This window comes from Vigna umbellata, chromosome 8, assembly GCF_029865625.1.
Source record: "Vigna umbellata cultivar VRB3 chromosome 8, Vumbellata_1.0, whole genome shotgun sequence".
Classification (NCBI taxonomy): Eukaryota; Viridiplantae; Streptophyta; class Magnoliopsida; order Fabales; family Fabaceae; genus Vigna; species Vigna umbellata.
This window is the reverse complement of record NC_142172.1, coordinates 40,019,072-40,044,754: the sequence shown is the minus strand read 5'-3', so window position 1 is coordinate 40,044,754 and position 25,683 is coordinate 40,019,072. Positions and strand designations below refer to the sequence as shown.

The 25,683-nt window shown below is 34.1% G+C and overlaps 5 protein-coding genes across 6 annotated transcripts; 3 read left to right on the top strand and 2 right to left on the bottom strand.

Moving 5' to 3' along the window:
• Positions 1-1,033: 1,033 nt before the first annotated feature.
• Positions 1,034-1,885, top strand: LOC124843641 (uncharacterized). Its single transcript, XM_047320443.2, has one exon. It carries the CDS (start codon positions 1,231-1,233, stop codon positions 1,693-1,695), a length of 465 nt encoding a protein of 154 aa, XP_047176399.1. The 5' UTR covers positions 1,034-1,230; the 3' UTR covers positions 1,696-1,885.
• Positions 1,886-5,685: 3,800 nt separating this feature from the next.
• LOC124843644 (glutamyl-tRNA(Gln) amidotransferase subunit C) lies at positions 5,686-8,088 on the bottom strand. The gene is made up of 5 exons (XM_047320446.2): positions 7,876-8,088; positions 7,743-7,783; positions 7,381-7,436; positions 6,059-6,107; positions 5,686-5,970 (listed from the first exon to the last, which is right to left on the bottom strand). The coding sequence occupies exons 1-5, from the start codon at positions 8,086-8,088 to the stop codon at positions 5,895-5,897; spliced, it is 435 nt and encodes a 144-aa protein (XP_047176402.1). The 3' UTR covers positions 5,686-5,894.
• LOC124843642 (golgi-to-ER traffic-like protein) lies at positions 8,005-17,632 on the top strand. Its single transcript, XM_047320444.2, has 13 exons — positions 8,005-8,138; positions 8,246-8,331; positions 8,594-8,673; positions 11,693-11,771; positions 12,358-12,439; positions 12,647-12,797; positions 13,553-13,643; positions 15,231-15,314; positions 15,566-15,612; positions 16,278-16,406; positions 16,876-16,960; positions 17,120-17,197; positions 17,295-17,632. Exons 2-13 carry the CDS (start codon positions 8,284-8,286, stop codon positions 17,310-17,312), a joined length of 972 nt encoding a protein of 323 aa, XP_047176400.1. The 5' UTR covers positions 8,005-8,138; positions 8,246-8,283; the 3' UTR covers positions 17,313-17,632.
• A 1,773-nt stretch (positions 17,633-19,405) lies between these two features.
• LOC124843656 (uncharacterized) lies at positions 19,406-21,194 on the bottom strand. Its single transcript, XM_047320459.2, has 3 exons — positions 21,046-21,194; positions 19,697-20,039; positions 19,406-19,578 (listed from the first exon to the last, which is right to left on the bottom strand). Exons 1-3 carry the CDS (start codon positions 21,192-21,194, stop codon positions 19,513-19,515), a joined length of 558 nt encoding a protein of 185 aa, XP_047176415.1. The 3' UTR covers positions 19,406-19,512.
• LOC124843655 (Pentatricopeptide repeat (PPR) superfamily protein) lies at positions 21,112-24,731 on the top strand. Of its 2 annotated transcripts, XR_007029297.2 has the most exons (3): positions 21,112-21,248; positions 21,570-24,005; positions 24,439-24,731. XR_007029297.2 is itself a non-coding variant. In XM_047320457.2 (2 exons), exon 2 carries the CDS (start codon positions 21,634-21,636, stop codon positions 23,899-23,901), a length of 2,268 nt encoding a protein of 755 aa, XP_047176413.1. In that variant the 5' UTR covers positions 21,112-21,248; positions 21,570-21,633; the 3' UTR covers positions 23,902-24,321. The 2 variants fall into 2 exon arrangements, 1 of the variants encoding a protein (XP_047176413.1); XM_047320457.2 differs by lacking the exon at positions 24,439-24,731 and having other exon boundaries at positions 21,570-24,321.
• The last annotated feature ends 952 nt before the right edge of the window (positions 24,732-25,683 follow it).

Genomic DNA, 25,683 nt, shown 5'->3' with positions numbered 1-25,683 from the left:
AACTCAATATGATTGAATTGAATCAGGTTAAAATCATTGAGCAACCTAACCTAATAAATACTCTTATATTAAACTTAAATCCTTAAAGTAGATCAAATACTTAAAATTTCACATAATACAAAAATTAATCCATAAAAGATGGCTTGTGGAAAGCATATATTTGGTTTATTAATTAATATGTTCACAAATATAAAAAAAAAAAAAGTATCTCTCTCTCTCTCTCTCTCACACACATCTAATTTTTTTATCGAGAAAATCTTAAAAACAGTGTCCCACAACATCTTTGTCTAATAGAGAAAATAAGTTAACAAAGTAATTTAAAAAAATTGTATTGACAGCATGATTGTGTGATGTTTGAAATGGTTAGAATAAAGTTGGAAGCGATAGAGATTTGGCAATGATCCCATAGGTCCACTAAATACTGGTTCACTTGAAGAATGTCACAGGAGAGGTTAGTCATGACTTAGCTTATCTAAAACATTTTCAAAATGAAAAGCCTATAAAAAGAAGTTTACCCAAGTGACCAAACATAAGTATTTGGAATGACAATCTTCACTTCATTAGGTCCAATTCAACTCAATTTATCCAAAAATTTGAAACAGAGGAGAAAGATGGTTTTGGTAACAATCTAAAAACCATATACCAGAAGCAGAATAGAGAGGGAAAAGGTTGAAAAAGATGTTGCAGGTTTTCCGATATATGACACTAATGGTAGCGTGACAACTTGTATTTAGAATCATCAATTACCGGAAAGTCGGTGGTGGAAATCACCTCATGTTTCTCCTTTCCAACCACTCATATCTTTCATTCTCGAACACAATTAGTTTTGACACTCTATATTATTATTACTGTAATATTCAGATAAACGAAAAAAAAAAGTAGTTATCTCTTTGAATAAAAAATGAAAAGCAAGTAAAAAGAAAAAGTGGAAGAATGCACTAAGTGAAGATCACGGGTTGTGAGTCTTGTGAGTCATATCTCATTTAAGATCATCAACATCATCATCTTCTTGCAAACCATTATATAAGCACTTTCATGCACAATGCATTCCTTCGTCAAACCTCACAAGAATCACATTCCCTCACTCTTTCTCTACCCTAACATCACTTCTTCTTGAAAACAGTTCTAAGGTAGGTGTCAGAGAAAAAGAGAGTCCTCAAACTCTATTTTTTCCACCAAAAAAAAAAAAAACTTCTCATAATCACCATATAAAACACCACCACCACAAAAATGTTAAAGCACAATCACAGTCTCAAGCACTTTCTTCTCTTTCTTTTCTTCTTCGTCACTTCCACCACAGCAGCAACCGGCGGAAGGAAGCTCCTTTTCGACATGTCAAGCGGCGGTGCACCGTCCTCCGGAAACCCCACAGGGGGCACTGGTTCTGGCCGTGGTGCAAACTGGGAATACAGCTGGGGATGGGGCTCCGCACCCGGCACCGGCTATGGGTTTGGATCAGGTTCGGGTCGTTCTCCCACTGGTTTTGCCAGAGGATATGGATATGGATATGGATCCGGTTCTGGGTCTGGCTCCGGATATGGATATGGCTGGGGTAGTGGTGGTGCTCGTGGCGGTGGTTATGGGTCTGGAAATGGTTCGGGGAACTCTGGTGGCGGTGGCTACGGTGGAGGAAATGGTGGTGGTGATAATAATCGGATTCCATCGGCATCTAAGAGCAAAAGCAACCATGGGTAAATTATTGTAACATGGAGCTATATATATAAAGATATATAGCTAGCTATGTGATAGAGTATAACATTACTATATCTATAATTACTATGTTATATATGAAAAGAAAAATGAATGGTGGAAGGTTAAGAGGTTCCGAGTGTAGAATTTTAAGATGCAAAACTTTTTTATAAATAAAATGGTTTATTTTCTTACACATGAATTGCTTAATGTTTTGTTGTTTTGTAATTATAAGAAATTAAGCTGCATGATGCATGTTACACAGAATAACTTTATATTTAAATTTGTTGTCATTTTCCATGTCTTTCAGGTTTCTATTTTACTGTCATGAATTGTTCATGATCTCTAAAATTTATTCGTCAGTACTAAATAATTAGTTAGTGTATATAATCAATATTAAATCTGATATTCGATTGTACATATATCATGATAAACTGAACTTAAGCCACCAAATGAATAAACAGATTAAGTAAATAATGATGGAAATTGGATCTAACCAGTCACCAGATGATAAATAAAACATTTGATCTTTTGTTGGAAAAAGTGTTCAAATAATAAGATGTGTTAGATTATTTCTCCCAGCAAAATTATTTCTTATAAAATGTAAGAGTACAACGAACTTAATGAGCAAACTTTTGTTGATAAAACAAACATAAGCATTAAAATTGAAACACTAAAGTAGGAGTGTGCCGGGTTTAAACCTTATTAGTGTTAAACATAAAAATGGACTAAATTTGCATTTGATCAATAATTTATCATATCTTCGCTGTTATGTTTAAAGTTTGTGAGAAGTTATATTCAAAATTTATTGTAATCTTTCTAAAAAAAAATCTTAAATATAGTTTTAATCTTGATAAGATTAGGAGGTTTTGATTTTGGTTCCTACTAAAAACAATCATTTAGTTTTTATCCTTAAAAAAAAAATACTCTTTTTACTCTTCTAAAATATGAGATTTTTTATTTTAGTCCTAATTCAAAATTTTAAATAATTATATTTTGTCTTTAGTGTTCGTGTAAAAGAAAACAATATTTCTTTTAGAGATCTTAATAATACTTTTGAAATAAGACAAGTTAAAATTATATCATATATGCCATTTAGAATAATTGTTTAATATATAAGTGATTATAAACTTCTTCCTTTTTACATGTATTTTCATATATGAGTAAAAAAAATCATTATATACAAACTCATTTAAAAATAAAAAATAATCAGTCTCTAAATTAAGTCAAATACTAATTTATAAATTAAAATTTATTAATATTAAAAATAGTATTTATTTAAAAAAAATTAATTTGTAAACAAGAATTTAAATTAATCTTAACATTTATTATAAAAAATTTAAATATTTATTATTTTATATTCCAAATTAGTCTCTAATTCGTAATATAATTATAATAAGTAACTAAAACTTAAATAATTAGAAACTAATTTAAATTTTGATTCACAAATTTTATTAATAACAAAGATTATTTTAGATATATATAAATTTTAGTTTATAAAATAATGTTTAACTTAGTTAATACAATGATCAATTATTTTTTATCTCTAAATTAATTATTATTGAATATTTACGGTATGTATTGTTAAATAATATCATACATAATTTTATTGCAATTTCGTTAAAATATTCTACATTTAGATAAATCCAGTTATAGCCTTTACTAAATTTCTGAAACAATAAATTTTGTTCACATGTTGTCCCTTTCGATCATGGCATAGTGGTTTTTAGAAAGCACACGATGTCATAGGTTTAGGTTTGGCGTTATTTCTGTAACATAAAAAGACAGATCGAATTGGGTGAAAAACAAAGCATGATTGTTTCTCCTTGATCTTAGCGATCATGGCAATCACTTTCAACATATATATATATATATATATATATATATATAAGTCAAGGAACTGTAACTTTTAAATCTTAAATGGCCATGAATAATTTTTAGCCATATATCTTTCCACTAACTCCCCACTAAGTTATTGCCAAACAAATCTATGTTCTCATATCCATTTTATCATTACCAACATACACCTAATTTGCCGTTAAAGCCATTACATATAATAATACACATAATCTATTTATATTCTAAAGATAAAACAAAAACTTTAGAGATGTAAATGTTCATTAATATATCTTTATTTGAAAGATGCATTATGGATGATTGTGTCTTTGTAGGAAAAATGAGATGTTAAAAGTATAAATGATGGTTAAAAATTGTTTATGTCTACATAATTTTATTTGGGCAACAGATGATATATGTGATTGTGATTTTTTTTAATTAAAAGTGATTTCATCTCTTCCACTCATGTGATCTTTTATGAGAAACAACTTTAAGTTATTTCTAAAGAAAACATAAAACTCTATTTTTATTTTATTTTATTAAAAATACTTTTTTTATATAAAAAAACAAGTTTTAGCTAATAGATGCAAAAGTCTTGTTATCAACATCCATTAAAAGATAAGATTTAGATTGAGATTTCTTGGAATTTTTGTCATCATTACAGATAAGTCTCTAATAGAAATTGACACCATCACCAATTAGTGCTGACATTAACATCACTTCTTACTCCAAAAATAATTTTATAGACAGATAAATACAAATACTGTTAATTTAGTTTTTATACTTAACTCTACTTTCTGAAACATTATTAAGTTGAAGACACACTTTTATTTTAATTGATAGTCATAAAAAAAAGTTCAATAGTTCATTAGCAAAGCTTGAGCCATCATGTCCCTAATAAGTAAAAATTGTTAAAAAGAAATGCAGTAAGTAAAATTAATAGAGTTATGAAATAAACTTTAATGAAATGTTAAGTCTTATTTGTTGGAGTGAGAGCCATCATTGTGATTGAAGAAGATGGTTCAATAGCACTATAGTAAGTGATCGAAAACTTTGTAACACAGAAATGCACTACAAATATCTGCAGTCACTAGAGTCCTTCTCAAGCATGAAGATTATATTGGAGCAGCCATTTATGTTTCTTTGAACCTAATGCTTACAAAAAGCAGTACGAAAGGTACTTTCTCTTCCAAAGAGATTATCACAAAATATTGTATGGGAAGAAAAAAAAGGAAAGAAAAATTTACATTTCAAACTTACAGAGCCAGTGAAGATTAGTAAAGAATATGTTTCAGGGACAACTTTTTTCTTTCAAACATATTCAAATTCATTATTTTTTTTTCTTTCAAATGTTTCATAAACATCCTATGTATGAATAACATATCATGTTTTCGTTCCAAACACTTTTCATTTGATATACTACTTTATTTTTGTATTTCTCATTTAATTGAAATTCATTAAAAATCATCATTTGCGTTTTAGATTTTCTTGATCCTAAATGTATTTAAAAAATCTTACTCCAGATGCTAAATTTAGTCAATACATTAAGTAATAATTAAATAAATAAGTCTTTAGTTTGATCATAGTGGTTTAATTTCTTTAACTAAAGTATTATGGTTGAGTATCGTAAACAAAAAAATATAGTTCAAAAGTAAAAGTAAATAGTTATGTTTTCTAACACAACTTAGTCATTCACCAAAAAAAAGTAACAATAATAATATAACGCCTGGTTTATGGTATTTTTCTTTCTTCATGTCACTTTTTTAGCCTATTAGTCTTCTAAATGTTTGAATGATAATGTGATGCCTTTGGTAGAAAATGAGTGTTAGTTATTTATTTATAAAATATTTGCGCTGTGCATCATAATAGTTTAAGAGCTTTATAGCATATAACTTTCTTATTTTCTAATAGCTTACCATTTTTATATATCATTGTTTGAATTATAATAATGATAATGTTTGGACACAAGAAGCAATGTTAAAACATAAGTTGAATAGACCGAGTGCTAGGCGTAGAGATGTATTTTCTTGGAGATGTTTATCAAATGCTTTATCTCCAGCTATTTATTGCTATAAACATGTTATATCTTGTTTTGTTTTGAAAACCCATATGTATGAGGAATTATTTTTGTACATGAATGAAAATGTATATCAGTATACATGTAGGTATGGATGGGTATATTTATTGTAGTCACATGACTATGACTTAAACTCAGTGCAGGTGCAGAGTTCACAAGCCGAACTAAATTCCCTCAAAAAATCCAAAAGAAGAGTTGGGTCAAATAAGAAACCAAGAGATTCAAAGTACAGCAAAAGCAATTTTAATGTGTTCTTCCTTATACCAAATAACTCATGTAAGCAATTTTAACTTTAGTCCATGCTTAAGACCCTCGGAACTTTAATATAAGGCTCTTCATAGCTCGGCACAGAAGCGATCATGGCGTCCCTGTCAAGCACACACACCATGTTAGCACCGTTAGTTTTCCAGTTATGTCCAATTGACATGTACTGAATAAGAACAATAACCCACTCACCTATTGTCAAATGTTTCAGGAGCATTATCACGCAAATTGTTTTCAGTTTCTACAGATAACACAAAAAGAGTTAGCAATAAAAAATGTGAAGTCAAACCAATGACCAACGATGCTTTCTGCCAGTCATGTAAAAGAACCAATGAACATAAAAAGGTGTAGAAAACACATTAACTGAAAATAACTTTAACATGTCAACTGATATAGCGTTTTCCTCCTGGTTGTTCATGACAAGTTATAGACAAAAGATAACCACCCCAGGCAATTAGCACAATTTAAACAGATTGGCATGACCAAGTTGAAGTTTAAGAAAGCAATGACTAGAAAGTGGATAATATGTTCATTTGCCAAGGTATTGATTAGCTTTGGTACAAGGTAGCAATATCCCTGTCACATTCATTCCAGTCTCATACTTTAAGAGATGTCAATCAGGTCACTGATACTTTTGCCAGGTATTTAGCTTAATAGGATTAATAGTTTTTATACTGTTCCATCTTTTGCCTGTTAGAGATTTTAGTTGAGGTATCTTGCATCTCATACCCATGTGGGTTTTAATGTGAATTTTCTTTGGGGTGTTTAACCTCTGTTTCCCACAAAAATATCACCGTCATTTCCCAGTGACTAGTTACTAAGGCGGCGTACCAATATAGTGCAACAATATATATATATATATATATATATATATATATATATATATATATATATATATATATATATATGTATGTATATATGTATGTATGTATAAAAAGGGAGAGATATTAACTAAAATGGATCAGAAATTAGTTCCTGGCATTCAATCTAGCATACCCAGGTTCTCAACCCCAAGAAAAAGACACCAAGCTTGTGTTTGAATTTTTGCTTGCTCACATTGAACCAATGTTGTTAAATGGCAGTGCCATGATCTCCATGCAGGGTGGATTTTTGCCAATCACCATATTCATTTTGTAAATGGCGATGCAATAGGCCGCAATGGCATGCTTACATGGCAGAATTTTAGCTCTTCACCATCCGCCATTGATAACATTGGATTGAACGCCATATTCAGTTTGAGAGTGGGGTTAATGTTTAATGTGCCTTTGGAAACGGCATTGGCATCAAACTAAAACACTCTAACAATGCATTCTCTACTGAAAGAATGTATTGCAATCACAATTTGCAGCCCTCCCAAATCCACAACGAAAAAAGAAGATGAAAGAATTTGCCTTATGCATTTCGAAACATTTTTTGGCATCAAGGTATGGTGCAATCAAATTACAGAAAATCCAAAGTAAGGATATGAAATCATGGATAGATGATGAAAGCAATGATAAGTATTCACAAAGAACCTGCTCTGATGGAGGGTTCAACGTTTTCAAGATCAACTCCCTGTAGTTGTCCAAACCTGCCACACAATACAAGTCAATCCAAATTCAAAAGTTTTGTTCACTGCAAGCATAATCTCCACAAATACAACCAAAACTCCAGTAAGAAACAAACAGCTAGTCCTCAAAAACCAACTAAAAAGCCTCCAGAATCCAAATTTCAGGTTAGCAACACACTCCCTATCTCATTCTTCTTAACTATCAGTGTTATTCCATATTATCAATCAAAATTTATTAAAAACCATGAAATTACTAACGAATCTCCTTAATATGAAGTGAAATATATATGATTAAATAGTGTTACGACATAGAGAGTTTTGACTTACCAGTCTATAACTTGTTGAATTTTGGGGGCAATTTCTTCAACCTGCAATAACATTTTTTTTAACATTTGAAATTCAGATAAAAAGTGTATTTACAGTTAGAAAGGAAATGAAATAACATAAAACAAAGCAAAACCTCAGTTGGGGTAAGTGAAATTTGAGCAGTTTTTGCCAAACGAGGCAAATCCGGAGGTGGAAGAGAGGAACAAGTGGTGGTTGAAGAGAAGCTCTGAAACTTGAACAACTTCCGGTGGTGGACGCTAACCGTTACTGCTGGGAAAAAACTTCTTCGATGCCACACTGCATTTGCAGTTAACGAAGCTCCTCTCAAAAACCCTCTGCTACTCATCTTCCTCACACCGCAATTTTCCTATTATTCCTTATCCCTTGACCAGAAAGGTTGTTTTACAAAACTTTTTATTTTCACTTTAGTCCCTAAAGAACTCAAATTTCTCCGAATAGTCTTTCTATAAATAATCATTTTTTTTCCTTTTTCCCAATTTTAGTTTTTCATTGGCAAAAGCACGAAGAGTGCGTCGTCCTCATGTCGCGACAGAGATCCAGAAGAGTCGAACTACCTCCCGCTCAAGAGGTAAGCAAAATCTGCGATCCTTCGATTTTGCTTCTTCCTTTTCAAGATTCCTCTAAACGATTTTTTTTTTTGTTTCTTTTTTCATAATAAATAAACTGTATGTTTTTTTCCTGGACGATGAACCGTTGCATTGGTTGAAAATTAACGGTTATACTTTCTATTCCTTTTTATTTTTGAGGTTTCTTTCTGAGGTTTTTTCTTTCTATGCTTCATTACATGTTTTTTTGTCAAATATCAAGTTTCTTGCGTTTGGGACGTGCAGAATATTGAAAAATTGGAGAAGGTTGTGAATGAGGGAAATTATTATGGAGCTCAGCAAATGTACAAATCCATTAGTGCCAGGTTCGTACATTGTCTTCGTGTTACTTATTCTTCAAGAGAAAATGTACACCGTCTATTTTATATTCTTAATTCGATCTTCATCGTGAACTGCTACTTTAAATCGCAAGTAATTTATTTTTGAGTAGCTATTTCTTTCGTCTACTACTGCATTTTTTTACGAATCTAGTATATGTAGAAGAAGATACAAGCTAGGGATAGCAGATTAGTAAAATAGCGAGGCATAATTCATCATTTGGTGCTCTTGAAAAGGAATTTTTATCATTGGTGAAGAGGATAGCCATACCATAAATTTTCATAACATACTTATTTTTTGGGGGTAGCTAGACAGTGTAAACTAAAACAATGTTTTGTTTTGATGAATTCTAAGTTTGTTAGGATTTAAGGTCTGTTTAATTTGCTAAAATGTAAGGGGATACAACACACATACTAATCCTAAGTCTCCTGGTGAAGCTTTAACTCACCTAGAGTGGCGGCAAACAATGATCAATGAGAGGTGTCTTTCAAAGTAGTGGTACTTGGGACTTGGTTCCTCTTCTAGTTGGCCAATCAATTGTTGGGTATTGATGGTTGTATACTCTTAAAACGATACCTAATGATAAAATGTGATCACTATAAAGCTCGCTTAATTGCCTAAGGATACACAAATCTATGGCAAAAGTTATAATGGCACTTTATCTCCTGTTGCCAAAATTACATCTATTTGTCTTCTCTTTTCCACTGTAGCCATTCATCGTTTGACTCTATTTCAGTTTGACATAAAAAATGCATTTCTACATGATGATCTAGATGAGGAAGTTTAAATGGAGCATCCTCTTGAATTTGTTTCATAGGGAGAGTCATTTTGATATGGTATGTCATCTACAAAGGTCTCCATATGGCTTCAAGCAATCACTCCATGCATCGTTTGGATGTTTATGAATGGTCATTTATCAATTTGGAATGATATGAAATGATGTTAATTATTCTTTGTTGTAGCATCATTCTCTCCAAAGATTTATCTATCACATTATATACGTGGATGACATTGTTATCATATGTAGTGTTAAGAACGGTATTATCCTACTAAAACAATATTTTGTTCAAAAGTGCTAGACAAAAGATCTTGGACACGTGAGAAATATTTTCTGGGTATATAAGTTTCACAGTTTAAGGATAGTTCAGTCACATCTTAGAGAAAATATGCTCTAGACATTTTACAACAAACATGCTAAGTTTGTGGACACACCAATGGATCCGAGTATTAAACTTATCTGTCCAAGAAGAACTGTATTTTAATCCTTGGATATATAAAAGGTTAGTTGGTGAATTGCTTCACTGTGAGTCATCTTACATCGCCTTTGAAGCAAGCAAAGCAAGTCAATTTTAAAGTATCCTAGTCAAGACCATTGGGATGTAATATGGATTTTTAAGTATATTAGGAATGCTCCTGACAAAGGCCTCATTAATGAGGATAAATGAAACACTCAAATAGTGGGATATTTTGATGCTGACTAGGAAGGGTCACCAAATGATAGGCACTCCATTTTGAGGTGCTGTATTTTTGCTGGAAGTAATTAAATATTGTGAAAAAATAAGAAACAAATGTTGTGGTAAAATCAAGTGCAAAAGCATGACATGGCGATGATGTAAGTCACTTGTGAGCTCATTGATTAAAACAACTCATCAAAGAACTTAAATTTGAAGTTCCTAAATGCATCTTATACGTGACAACCAGATAACATTATACATTGTCTCTAATGTTGTCTTACATTGTAGGATCAAACATATTGAGATAGATTGTTGTTTCATATGAGAAAAAAATGGAGTTTGGAGAAATCACTAGTGAAGAGTTGACTGACATATCCAATAAGATTCGGAGCAGACTAAAGATCGACCATATTTTGAATCAAACTAGGCACATATGACTTTTATTCCCTAGTTTGAGGTGGAGTATTATAATTATAGAAATCCTATATATTGAAGAATATCTAGATTATACACATATTATTAGGAATAATTTTATTTATTTTCATATCATGTCTTTATTATTAGAGGATATCAAATCACTCAATTTATTATATTGATTTTGTTTTCTCAATGTAATGAAACATTCATGCTGCCATAGAAACACATGGTTTTATTTCAATGTCTCTCTTAAATATAGTTTAACAAAATTGAATCCACTACCTTTGGCATGTAACTTTCTCATTGTTTCTCCACGCATATCCTTCTCCCACCTGTTCACTCTTACTCACCTTTTTAACAAGGTTGAATTCAAGGGTTAGAGTGCCAAGATGAAGTTGTCAAGAGGCATAATCTTCAACATAAGGAACTAAGAAAAGTGGGTAGTGAATATTCTACTAAAATACCAATTAGAAAAACTTAGTTGTTGAGCATAATTCAATTAAAAATAAAAAGAAATATAAAGGAAATGTAACAGATTGAAGAAAAAGAGGTGGTTAAGGATATTCAAAAGAGAACATTGTGTGAGGTCGCTAAAGGAGTTCTTGGGAGGGCATAGTTGTCATGGTCAATGAGATTTCACTGGAAGATGAAAACCCAAACTAAAATCACATTGGAAGGACTAACTCCTCTGTGTTATTAAATTTGTTTTATTCATTGTTCATCAAACAATGTAACGGATAGAAAATTGTGCTGTGAATTAATTGGTTGTCCTGAGTTGTTCTCGCTGTTCTATTGAACACACCCTTGAGTTTTATGAGCAAAGAAGGCAAGGTTATTTTCTAACGTAGAACATATGGGATTCTTTGTTAAATGCTATTTCATTATAGTTTTCTATTTTGTGGTTTCTTTTATGGTGCATCTTACCCACTGCTCTTGGAGTTGGAACATCTTTTTTGCTTCTCTATTTAAATTAATTTATCTGTAAAATGTGCTTTCCCTTTTTTTGGTCAATCTTGTTATGAACCTCAGTTTGCTTTTGTTCAAGCTTTACTATTTTGGTCTACAACTCCATTTGCTAATGCATACTCATCAGATAAGGTGTAGTCATTAATGTAGCATACATTATTTGCTGCAGATATGTATCTGCTCAGAGGTACTCTGAAGCATTAGATATCCTACATTCAGGAACGTGCATTCAATTGTCCAATGGGCAGGTTTTACATTTTCCATTTCAATGTCTTTAAAGATATGCATTTGTCATATTGTTATATTATTGTAATTTATAGACTGTTCATTTCTGATGTTCTACTATCAGCCTTTTTTCCGTGGGTGGGTGGGGGGCTGGAGGAGCTGTGATGGCTTCAAAGGCCATGCCTCTGCGTCATTTTTCCTTTGTCTGCTGTTATGTGAGCTGTGCTTTGAATTATATAACATGATTGGTTACTTTTCCTATCTAGATCACGTATTTTTGCCTATCTGAGACATCTGAAATGCTGTTAGATACTTTTTTGCATATGGGCTTGGGCCCATTCCTATGTTTGTATGTATGTATATATGTACTTAGGTGTATTAATTGATATAAGAGGATTATATCTCATGAATGTATACCATTTCTCTCTTCACATGCATTTAAAAAGATTAAAAAATTCATTAAGAGAGAAAAAAAAGGATCCTTTCCATTATATTTAAATTTAAATTAAACTTTAAAATTTATTTCCGATGTTAATATACATATATTATAAGACATTCAGTAGACCTGCCAAACAGAAAAGTGTAACAGTTATTTCCTATTTATTGAAGGTAACCTGTGGAGCAGAATTAGCTTTATTGTTTGTGGAGATATTAGGAAAAGGGAAAGTTCCTTATGATGAGGAGATTCTTGGTCCGTTCTTTATCCTTTCTTCTGCAGTTTTATATTTGAGTCGTTATTTTACTTTTTGTGGGATTATTTGTGATGCGATGTAAATTGTTCTTAATTTTTACTTATCATAGACTTGCATAAAAGCATTAATTCTTATTTGGATTCATATATTATTTAACCATGAAACAGTCGTACTTATTACTAACTATTTTTAAATGTTAATGGTAGAACGTCTCAAGAAAATCTATATCTCATTTCCTCGGGTTGCACTGCCGCAACACCTGTGGGATGTTGATGACATGCAGCAGCTTTCTGAAAGCATTGGAAGTGCAAAGACACGTGTGGAGGGCTGTTCCTCATTCTTAAAAGCTGCTATCAAGTGAGACTCAACACATTAAAAGTCTCTAGATTATATTTAACATTTAACACTCCCCCCTCTCTTTTCTTTGCGGGATAATGTCAAATACTGTTGTGTTTATCTTAAAAGATGCAGTTTAATTCATTGTTTACTTTACAGAAAGATATTAATGCATTTAGATATCTTATTAATACTTGTAACTGAGAATCTATTTTATCATAAGTCGAGGTGACTTTTATGTGTTTCAATTTACAAGCTATAATAGAGAAAAGTTTGCAATATCCTATATGAGTAATGTGTTTTGATTTGTTCTGCCAGCACATGCATTTATGTTTTTTTTTGTTTGTTTGTTGAATTAACTGATCAGTACAAAAATTTCGAATGTTAATTGAGGGTGTAAGATGTAAAAGGATTTATGATTGATCCTCTCATCTATGTTTCTGACATGATTGATCCTCATCATACCTCAAATCCAGGTGCCGACTTCAAAGTTATTTAGCTTGTTGATTTAGTTCCCAATATTTTAGCAGACATATCAGTTGTGATTAAAAGGGAAAACATATCTCAGTAATGGAAACAAAGTGTGTATTATTTCTGAAATGGAAATATTACAGAAGAAAAAGCATTTGTATTTCCCAAATATATTGTTAATAAGACTTTTGTGCTCATAATTATAATGAGTGTGCAGAAACTTAAATTACTTGCTGGGAAAATTTCTAGATTATAATAATTTTTTGTCTGAATAATATCTTCTCTCTTTGCTGCTATCTATTCAGGTGGTCTGCCGAAAATGGAGCAGGTATTAATGGATCTCCAGAGCTGCACATCATGCTAGCTGAATACATATTTTCTGAAAGTCCGGAGGTGGTAAGTTTCACAGGCTATTTTCTTGAATCTTATCTTTGATTTTTATGTGGAAGAAAAACACGAGTGTAGATATGTAAAAGCTTTTCTGGATCAACATTTAACAAATTCACATAAACATTGATTAGTTGGCTAAATTTAGGTAATTTTGGTTGCATTGTGTCTATGAGGATGCGGAGAATTCGGAAGCCATGTCATGAATATTTGGAGAATCAAATTGTTAGTTATTGAGGTGTTATATAAATTAGGTAGCTGTTAAAATTATAGAAAATTGGCTGAGATGAGAAGAAGAAATTGCCAACGTTCTCTGGGTTCTGAATTGGCTAAATTGCAAATTGTAGCAGGTCCTCTAGTCTCTCTGAAAACATGATTTATTTTCAAATTGGCTTCTAGACAAGTGTTATTGTTAGAAAGGGTTAGGCACTAGATAGAGATGATGAAATTATCGGATGTCTCTCAACTACTCCTTATCTCTCTTATTTACTCTAGTGGTAGCTGTTTTAAGCTGATACTTTCAAGGGCTGTGTAAAGGGACCTCCTTTTTTAATCTTATATCTACCCTTAATTTCCTTGAATTTATCTCAGTTTGCATGCGACTAGGCAATGCTGATATAAATTTGGTTCTTCTTCATCTAAATCTATGTATAATATATCTGATTTTAAGGTGTTAAAATATTTTGGTATTCCGACTCGGTCTTTGTACCCCTTCTTCTTTAATCTCAGTGATTTGGGAATTTCCGGAAGTACATTGGATCAAAGTAAATATTGATGGTGCTGCAAAAGGTTGTCCGGGTGTGGTTGCTTGTGGTGGTATTTTTAGAGGTAGTAAAGAAGAATATATTAGTAGTTTTTCTGCTTTTCTGGGCCTATAAAATTCTCTTTATGCAGAACTTATGGGAGTTATCTATATGCTATGTAGTGTGCTTGGAAGGAGAAGTTCCCACATCTTTGGTAGGAACATGACTCAGTTTTGGTGTGTAAAGTTTTTGATAATGAAAATATAGTTTCTTGGACTCTTAGAGGAAGATGGAGGAAATGTCTAACTCTTTGTAGAGATATGGAGTTTAAAGTTTTGCTTAATTTTAGGGAAGAAAACCGTTGTGTTGATAAGTTGGCTAATATGAGTGGTAAATGGAGAAAATTTTAAATGGTATTCTGTTTTACATTCTAGTATTAGTTTGGATTTTTTTCATAATAGATGTAAACTTCCAATGTATAGGAGAGATTGGTTTTGGTTTTAGTGTGCCATGTATTCTTTGATCATGGGTTTGGTTTGCAGGCCCATGACTGTTTATTTTTTATTTATTTATTTTTTAATAATATTTTTTATGTGATTACAAATGATAGATATGTTTTGGGGTGTAACATAGCTGAGATATCAAAGAATATAATGATGCCTAGCATGAATTTTTGATACAAAAAAAAAAACTTAAGTTAGAGTATATTGTTGCATAGATTGTTTGGAGCAAGTGACATATCTGAATTTTGGGGCTGCTATGGAAATAGCTTTATGCTGTGAAGCTTTGCGTGCCTTTAAAAGATTTAAATTTTATGATATTTATGTAGCGAGTTACATATCATTACTTGCAGGATATGGCTAAAGTTACATATCATTACGTGAAAGGAAACAATCCAAAGAAGTTTGCTACTACTCTCGTCAGTTTTTTGGGCAAGGTCAGCCTCCTAATGTTTTTATTCCTTGTTATTTGGCTCAGCTTTCCGATGTTGTGTGGGAGGCATACCGACGATTTTGATATACTTTTCTGCTAAACCTTGGATCGACTTTTGTGATGTTTATTGATGCTTATGACTGTTATATTATTTTTATTCTCAAACTTAAATGGAGGAGATAGCTGATGAATTTACTTTTTCTTATGGTATTGTTTTGGGGAGGATCAACTGATGTGTTTTTTCAAATGTTGTAGTGTTACCCTGGTGAAGACGATTTGGCCATTGCTCGGGCAGTTTTAAGGTAAAAGCATTTTAGTATGTAATTCTCTCTAGTGGCAATAATATCAATGTTTCGGACTACTGAATACATGCATTTATACCATGATGAAATTTATGTTTTTCATATTTCATTACAACTGTAGTGCATAGATATTTCTCTGTTTAATTTTTATTTTTATTTTGGTTTTTGTGTGCATTTAACTTGGCTCCAATATTGTTTGTATCTGGCAGAATGTATTCTCGCTAAGTCTTCATCTAGTTTATTGTCAAAACAAACACTTCCTATTCAGATCACAGAATGTAACATTAGGATGTTGTTTCTTGCTAATAAAAACAAACTTAAAAGAAACGATGATAGAATCAGTTTAAAGCTATTCTCCACTCCCTGTTTTGGTATCTCTAGTTTAAGTGATAATGAAGGAAATTTTCACTTCAGTTGTACTAATCATCATTGATGCATGCATAGTTACTTACCTTAACCCCATGACCTCTCTACTAATGCCCATTCAGTGGGCATTTTAGGTGACAATTGAAGTGTAAAGAAGTGAATCCACTGTTTTCGATGATGTTAACATGCTTATTAAGTTTAAAGTCCATGTTTTGTTTGGTTAGTGTCTTTCAGCTGTACTTCCCTGCGTATTTAAACAAGGTTTCGAACTGATGAATTGCTCATTTCTTGCACTATAGGTATTTATCTGTAGGCAATTTGAGAGACGCGAACATACTAATGGAAGAGATAAAGACGCAAGTCGAATCAGCTGAGGTTACGTTTCCTAAGACAGAGTTGATGCAATTCATTAATTATCTTCTGCGAACGTAAGTCTTTTATGTTGTTCAACTTAAACCAAAAAATCGATCAATTTCTGTTCTAAATGCAGACATACAAAAGGGGCATTTTGCTTTACTTTAATTTTAAGGGAACTGGAAGCGATCTAATTCCAAAATTATTTAGTATTTTATTTGTTTCTAAATTTCATCTATTACAGGACTTGAAAACTTCACTTTGTCATGGACAATGGATAGGAATAAAAGAAATCAAACTAAAATTAAGCACCTTATTCTGCTGTAAGGACAGGAATAGAGACATAATTAATTGGTTACCACTTGATAAAAGAGAAGCAAGGTGCTCATCGAAGTATGTAATAGATGAAGTTACATCGGATAGGAGTCATATTACATAGTATAAGATGTTTTTAATGGGAAGAAGGGTTTTCTATTACAGTACTTTCAAATATTTAGAGCTCCATTTTTGTTGCAAACCAATGTCTTCTTTTTGTTATGTCAGGTTGGAGAGAGATGCTCTGCCTCTTTTTAATATGTTAAGAGCAAATTTTAGGCCAAGTATTGAAAGGGAACCTGCGTTCAACGAGGTCAGATAACTTACCAAACCAAGTCATGATCTGTTTTCCTCTCTGTTGTTGGTAGAGAGATATTAGTTAGCAAATGAATATGTGGGCGTATCCGTATTGTCCAATGAAAATTCTAACCACTCTTCTGTGCTGCATTTAATGTGACAAACTGTGATTCAGATGCTAGATGATACTGCCGAGAGGTTCTTTGGAGTACAACGAAAGAACCCCATGGGCATGTTTGGAGATATATTCAAGGTGAATATTGATGCTTTTCTATAGTTCAAATATTAACCAACCCACCTTGGCACTTGCAAAATCAATGAATTAAGTTCTGTGCTAATTCCTCACGCAGTTGATGGGAGCTGAGTAATGATAATCAATATGGAGATACAACCAGATACAACAGCCACTCCGACAGAACATTTAAATATTTCTGAAATATTTTTTTCACCTCATCGATCAAAAGCTGTGTTATCTCGTGATTTGTAAATGCTTTTAACAAAATTTTGTTTAGTACCCATTTCAAGAAAAAAATTATGTAAAATTACTGTTATTAGCTTTTCGTTTTCTGGCAAAATCGAGGTTGGAATGACTTGCAGAGAACCAAAACTTTTCCTGTTGAGCACCTGTTTCATTTTTCATTTGATCAAGTTATAAATGGACGCCGCTCCTGAAATGTTTTCCCTTCCACATTTAACTTTATTCTACCCAACCGTCTAATTATCCCTTGCGCAAAAGTTTTATGAACCGAATCAATTTCGCTATCCTTGGGCGTTCATTATTCTCCTTTCCGATTTCTTTTTTTGGTTTTATTCCAACGACGGTTATTCCTGGTGTAGAGGAGCGTTGTTGTTTTGTTAATGAGTCTGCGAAGGCCACAACAACGGACATGTAACATCTCTTTGGTCTTTGGTCTTGAATGGATACAAACATCCGTTTAAGGCCTTCAAAAATCACATTCTCTTCTCATCCTTTATCTCTCCGATAATTTATTGAAATCATTTGTTGTATTTCATTGGTTTTTCAACTTCACCTATCTTCAAAGCCTTTCCCTTTATAATAACTTGGTAGACAGTCCCATCCCAGATGAATTTGGGAAAGTAATGAACTCTCTTGAAGCTCTTAGCCTTCGCAAAAACAAACTGAAAGACGAGATTCCAGCTTTCGTGGGAACATATGCACATTAGAGATATTATACCTCTAAGAGTAACAGTTTGAATGGAAAAATTTCTAGCTTCATCCAGAATTCCTCAAGGTGCAACAAAACACTTGAGATACTAGATTTATCTAATAACTTGATTTTTGGAAAACTACCTAATATTTTAGTGTTTAAATATTTGCAATATTTGCATCTTTCCAACAATCAGTTAACTGGAAAAATACCAGAAAGCATAGAGTTGCTTTATAAGTTGTAGTTTCTTCATCTTGAGAAAAATTATTTGGAAGGTCATATCAATGAATTGCATCTCACAAATTTGTCCCAATTGATAGAACTAGACTTACCAGACAACGGAAGTGGGTATCCGTTCAAGTCCAAACAGATGTCCCACTTCTGTTGTGTCTTTCGGGTTCTCTCTTTAATATTTAATTTTTTAATTTTTCGTTTACTAGAAGCTTCACATTGATGGATGGCAGGTGAATCGAAATGATGATGATGAGTTGATAGGTGTGGTGAGCAGAACTTCAAGGTAAAAGTTAAAACAAAAATTAAATATTACCGAAGGACAAAAAGGGAATGGGAAGGTGGAGGGAGAAGTGTGTGGTGGTGGATGGAGTAACTCTCTAACAATACTATTATTTGGTTTACAGTAACAACAATAAAGTAACAGGCAACTTTCTTTGTATGCCACCATAATTTCTTTCCACACCTTCATATATCTAAAATTTTCAATTGTACTTTCTTTTCATTTTGAATTTTGGAACATGCAATTAAGAAATGTTCAGAAAATGCATAATCTTAAATACAAAAATTATATTCTCTATTGTGCATTTTGAAAAATTTTAGATTATATTTTTATTTTTCATTTCATGTTACACCATCTTGAAATGTCTTTTTAAGGAAGAAGGTGAAGAGTGGAGAGAGAGGTCGGTGAAGGAAGAAGAAAAGGTGCTGGTGGAGGTGAAAGAAGAAAAAGGGAGGCCAGTGGAGGTGGAGTAAGGAGTGCCTTGGAGGAAGAAGATGAGGACACAAATGGAAGTGAAAGAAGAAATGGGTGAGGGGTGCATGGATGGAGGAGTAAGAAGATGAAGGCAAAAATGTCTATTCACCTAGCCTATGGAGTAGCAAGGAGAAATGTATGGAGGTGCAGGAACAAGTTGCCAAAGTTACAGTGTAAGACTTTGTGCAAACTAACTAAACCCCACCACCATTAGGTCCGACCTTAGTGGTTCCCCTTTTACTCTACTAATAAGCCATTAGATATTTTGTTCAAACATGCAGAAGAGGAATGTTTACACATACGATGCAGAACGCTGAACTTCCCAGAAATTATATGAATGAAATTTGTCATTTATTGATAAACAATATACAGATATAGTTGAAATGCTGGAAACTAGATAAAACTCTGAAGTTACTCGTCAACTAAAAAGACCACTCCATTGTCCTTCTTAAAGTTGTGTTGGGTATGATCAATCACCTGTTCGTAGAATAAAAGGCCATGTGAGCCAGAGCAAAATCGACTAAAACATAAAGTCTTTAACTAGGATGCATACAGCTGCCAAATTATCCTGGAAAAAGATAGGAGAAAAACTCACGTTTGTATTGCTCAACTCTAGATTGTAGAAGTCCATTGCATCAGCCTTAAATAGAGGGCCAGCATGCCACGTTCCCCGGTTAAGCTTAAGAAATTTGGAACCTGCAACCTTGAAAACTTGGACATCATCAATGTCAGGAGGCACGTATGAATGACCGCAACGGGACTGCACAATCTTCTTGCCTGTGTCATCCTTTAGTTCATTTGAATCAACAATGGACGACTTCGCCACTCCAAGATACCAAGCATGCCCACCAACAGACCCCAGGCACTGAGTCACGTTTGAGTGATGTGTAATACTAGAAAACTTGAGCGGGCGATTCTCAAGATGCATAATGTAGAACCTATCGAATGCACATGAATTCGAATAAGCTTTATACCAATCCAAATAAGAGAGTTGAATAATTATACAAGCCTAATAAAGTTGAAAAAATATGCACAGAAAAACATATTTAACGCATTTTTTGCAAAGATTCCACAATGAATTCCATGGTTTCTATGCCAAAGAATTTTGATTTCTAGGTTTACAGGGGTAACCAGATTATGTTGCCTCGTTAGTGCAAAAGATACCTCAAATTTATCTATGAATAAAAAGGAAGAAGAAAAAGGAAATATAATCCTAACAGCAGAGATGATACTGCAACACGAAATAAAACAATAAGCTAATCTCTATAAATCTATTTGGCCAAAGCATAGACTAATCAATAAAATATTAAATGTAACCCACCGAACCAATTATAATTCCTAGTGATGCTGGCATTAATGACCAGAGTGCAACTTTTACACTTCAAAAAAGACCAAAATAGGCAATTTACTCCCCAAAATATCCCGCACTTGAACATTGGCCCCCGAATATATAAGACGGTTTGCTTTCACCAAGTTTTATAACCCGGGAGAACAAGAACTCTCGCTTTTTTTCCTCTGAAACAAATCCCTTTGCATGTCTGGAGGAAAAAGTATTGAAGCCAACATTCAAGCCACAATGGTTGTTTGGCATTCCACGTTGGTTTTATTCCTCTATGAAGTTCGAAGCATTGGTTTTAACGGTGGCATAACTAGCTCAACTCTACCATTTATAAGGAAAGTGTACCTCATCTGAATCCGAGTTATTTACTACTTCACGATTCTTTGGAGTTACGCAGTTACTAATAACAGATGGTAAGAAAATTTTCCAATTTCCATGTATTGTTTTTTTTTCAACTTAAGACATTCAATTACCTGCAAGTTGCACATATTGGATGGCATTAAAATTCAATTCTATAACAATACAGGTGGAATTGACAAGAGGCAAAAACACAAGGGAGGCTGAGAAAAACCCTAAAAATGGAAGGTTGATTGAAAGATGAAAACCTGGGAATTCCGTGGGTAAGGTCGAGTTGAGCGTCGTGTGGACCAAATTCTTGGCCGTCTGGCGAAGCCTCGATGACCTGGCCGTAGTCTTTGAAAGATAACGGAGTTGCTTCCATTGCTTTCACTGTCACTACCTTCGTCTCTTCCATTCCAAAATATGTCTACGCACTCACCACCACCTCACACGCCAGAATTGGGGATGAGTAAGAATCGCTGCTATCTCTTTTCTATTCTTTTATTCTGGTCAGAATTTAAAAATTTGTATTATTTGTTCGGTTCAGCTTTTTTTGGAATGATCTTTGTTTAAATAAAAATATTATGAATTGTGCTGCGTACTAAACTTACAATAAATTTATATATTTTAAGTTAATTTTTTGTTAAAAAATGTTAATAATTTTTAAAATTATTTAACTTTTTATTAATTAAGGGATGCGATTATTATTTTTTCAAGATAATTAATATATGGTTTAGTTCAGAATCTTCTTTGTAGAAATCTTAATAGTTTTCATATTACCATTTAGAAGAACTTAACAGGAGGATGCTTGAAAAACCCTAAAGTAAAAGCAGGGGTGAGAGAGAGAAGAAAAGATGAAGGAAGAAGAGGTGGTGGAAGGCATAAGAAGGATTCTGCAACAGAAGAAGGAAAATGGAGAATTGGAATCAGAGAAACTAAAATGTTTGATCCCTCACCTCACTCATCCTCTCATAGACTCCATTCTCTCATGCAAGACTCTCCAACCCACCACACTCCTCTCCTTCTTCAATTGCCTCCAAACCCACGCTCCACCTCCGCTCCGCTCATCCCCTCACGCGCTTCTCTCCATTCTCCCTCCCCTCCTCGTCCGCCGCAAATTCGCCGACGCCAAGTCCCTCCTCATCTCCTTCATCTCCTCCGACCGCACCCACGCCCTCCACGCGCTCCTCCTCCGCCCCCGCCGCCCCCTCTCCAAACCTCTCCTCGACACTGCCCTTGGCGCCTACGTTCACACCGGCCACCCCCACCACGCCTATCAACTCTTCCAAAAAATGAAACGATTGCATTTTACTCCCAACCTCCTCACTTGCAACACCCTCCTCAACTCCCTCGTCCGCTCCCTCTCCTCCCACTCCAACTTTCTCGCCTCCGGCGTCTTCCATGACGCCGTCGCCCTCGGCGTCAAGCCCAACACCAACACTTTCAACATCCTCATCTACGGTCACTGCCGCCATAAAAAGTTTGACCACGCCCTTGCGCTTGTTCAGCAAATGCCCGAATTCGGGTGTTTCCCTGATATCGTCACCTACAACACCATTCTGGATGCCCTGTGCAAGAAAGGTCAGTTGAATAAAGTGAGGGATGTACTTACAGAAATGAAGAATGCCGGCTTGGTTCCCAATAGGAATACTTATAATATCCTTGTTCATGGGTATTGCAGGTTGAAGTGGTTGAAGGAGGCTTCTGAGGTTATTGACTTGATGACTAAAGATGGTATGTTGCCGGACGTTTGGACTTATAATACCTTGGTCAGGGGGTTGTGTGATGAGGGGAAGATTGATGAGGCTATTAGGGTTAGAGATGAGATGGTGAGTTTGAAGTTGAAACCGGATGTTGTTACTTATAATACTTTGATTGATGGGTGTTTTAAGTGGTGTGGCAGCGTGGAGGGGTTTAGGTTGATTGAGGAGATGAAGTTTAGGGGAGTTGAGATGAATGTGGTGACTCACAATATAGTGATTAAGTGGTTATGTCAAAAAGGTAAGATTGATGAGGCCAGTGATGCTGTGGTGAGGATGGTGGAGAGTGGGGTTTATCCCGATCGTTTTACTTATAATACTATGATTAATGGTTATTGTAAAGCAGGGAAGTTGGGAGAGGCGTTTAAGATGATGGATGAGATGGCACGGAAGGGTTTGAAGCCAGATGTTTTTACTCTTAACAGTGTGTTACATACTTTGTGTACGGAGAAGAAGGTTGAAGAGGCGTATGAGTTAACTGTGCAGGCTGGGAAGCGGGGTTATGTTCTTGATGAGGTGACCTATGGAACTCTGATCATGGGGTACTTTAAGGCTGAGCAAGGAGGCAAAGCGTTGAAGCTTTGGGAGGAGATGAAGGGAAGAGGGATTCTTCCTAGTGTTGTCACTTACAACACTCTAATCAGAGGCTTATGCCTGTCTTGGAAAACTGATCAGGCAGTGGATAAATTGAATGAGCTTTTGGAGAAGGGTTTGGTCCCTGATGAGTCTACATGTAACATCGTTATTCGTGGTTATTGCTGGGAGGGAATGGTAGAGAAAGCGTTTGAGTTTCATAACAAAATGGTAGGGAAGTCCTTCAAACCAGATATCTTTACACGTAATATTCTCCTTCAAGGACTCTGTAGAGAGGGCATGCTGGAGAAAGCTGTTAAACTCTTTAACTCATGGGTCTCTAAAGAGGCTTCCGTTGATGTAGTTACATACAACACATTGATATCAGCCCTTTGCAAAGAAGGGAGACTGGAGGAAGCATTTGATCTTATAACTGAAATGGAAGGTAAAAATTTGGAGCCTGACCGGTATACATATAATGCCATTGTTAATGCGCTTACACATGCTGGTAGGACTGAGGAAGCTGAGAAATTCATGTCAAAACTTTTAGAGGCAGGGCAAGATATGAAACCTCATGAAACTTCCCAAGAGCTTGATGCTTCGGGTGATATTATGTACTCAGAGAAAATAAATGATTTGTGTACCCAGGGGAAGTACAAGGAGGCAATGAAACTATTTCAAGAGTCAGAAGAGAAGGGAATTGGTTTAAATAAATATACGTATATCAAGTTAATTGATGGGTTTTTGAAGAGGCGAAAAAGCGTATCCAAGGTTGCCCAACCAAATTGAAACAATAAATTGGCTATGTAATCATTATGGCATTGGATCTGGGATGCTCATAATGCTGAAGCATGTTGTAGAGGTGCTGTTATGATGACACTGAATAATTTCATGTAAGTTTACGTCTTCTAATTTCATGTCTAATTTTTTTAACGAGACCTGTAGTGGGATCTTATTTTTTGTGGTAAGGGGTGAGGATGTGGAAGGTACAGGGAGTTAAATTGTGGACCAGGGTGTAAGTATGAGAGGGCACCCAAGGTTGCGAGAGAAGGCTTCTAACTTGTTCTGCCAAAAAATAGCGTTTGTTTTATTCTGTAAATTCATAGAATTAGTTAATCAGCACAAAGGATTTTTTGTGTATGTTAAGAGTGTTGAATTCTTTTATGACATTAGTGGAGATTCAAATTGTCATAGCATATTTTACATCAAGGCCCTCCCTTCAACTTGGTTCTTCTCATGTTAATTTAGTTCCTGGTTGTTTGTTCTAGTACCCGTGAATGTTTGATAACTTGCTGATAAATATTGTTGTGTTATGTTATTATGCAGTTTCAGACATATTGTTCCGTATCTGAAGGGAGATGTAAGGTTGTCTTAGTAGTAAAAGTGGAAGAGAGAAAGGGACAGTCTTGGGTTCGTTTGAGTTACCCCCTCTCGGCTAACAAAAGCTAACATATGCTAATCTAAAAAAATTTAGTTTCAGTGTAAATGTCTTTCAATTTTATTTGCGAATCTAGTGATTATAGTGGTGATTTTGCATTTCTTTCTTTACGCTTAAATGATGTGAACTTCTTCATTTGATCTTTGTGCAGAATTGATGCATAAAGTTAAATTTTTTATTATTTCCAAAGAGACCATATCAAGTTTGTTAGACCTTGTGTCACCCATCATTGGCTTCCTCTTAGTCCTATGCTTAAGATGTTCAGTCCTCAGTGTGAGGAAGTACGTTGAAGAACCTACAGCAATTAGAGATAAAAGACCAACTTATAGTGTATAGGTGGGTTAAACCTCAACTTACCAAGCAAATTTTGTAATGTTGAATTTGGTTCAAATTCTACTTTCTTAAGAATTATATTTATAAATTGATGCAGCACATACGAGAATAAAATAAAAAATTTCCAACATCCTAAATCATTAACGTAGCACTGTTTTCATCAAATCTGTCATGTAGTCAACCCAACCTACTGGGATAAGTTTTGGTGGTTGCTGTTGCTGTGGAACTTCTTGAAACTGAGTTCTAATTATGTTTATATGTAAATTAAATGCAGAACAGGGCGCTACTGTTGTAGTTTTATGCATCTGAATTTGGTGCTATATATTGGATGTGAATTGGGTTTTATCAGTTTCCCTATACTACCCATATATGTATCCTGATTTACTGTTAAATGTGTTACAAGAAGAGGTTGATAATACATATGATGTATTTAGGTAAACAACTTAATACTTTTTAATGAGTTTATCACAAGAGCCTGTATCATGAGTTACTCACAGGCTTAAAAAGAACTTATAAGGTCATAGGCCCTGTTTGGATAAAGTTTTCCATATATTTATGTGCTTTAGTTTTTTTAGAAGTTAAAGGAGAGAACTTCTATGTGTTACTGAAAACTGATCCCTAATTTTGATGTTCACATGTGAGTAAAATGCTGACAGGCATTCCTTTTGTAGTCTGTGCATCTGATTTTGTGCAGCAATTTGGAATTTAAGTTTATCAGTTTCACAGTATTACTCATACTGTTCCTGCATCCATATCAAGCATGACCAGAAGTTAACAGGCCATAGGGTGTGTTCAGGTAA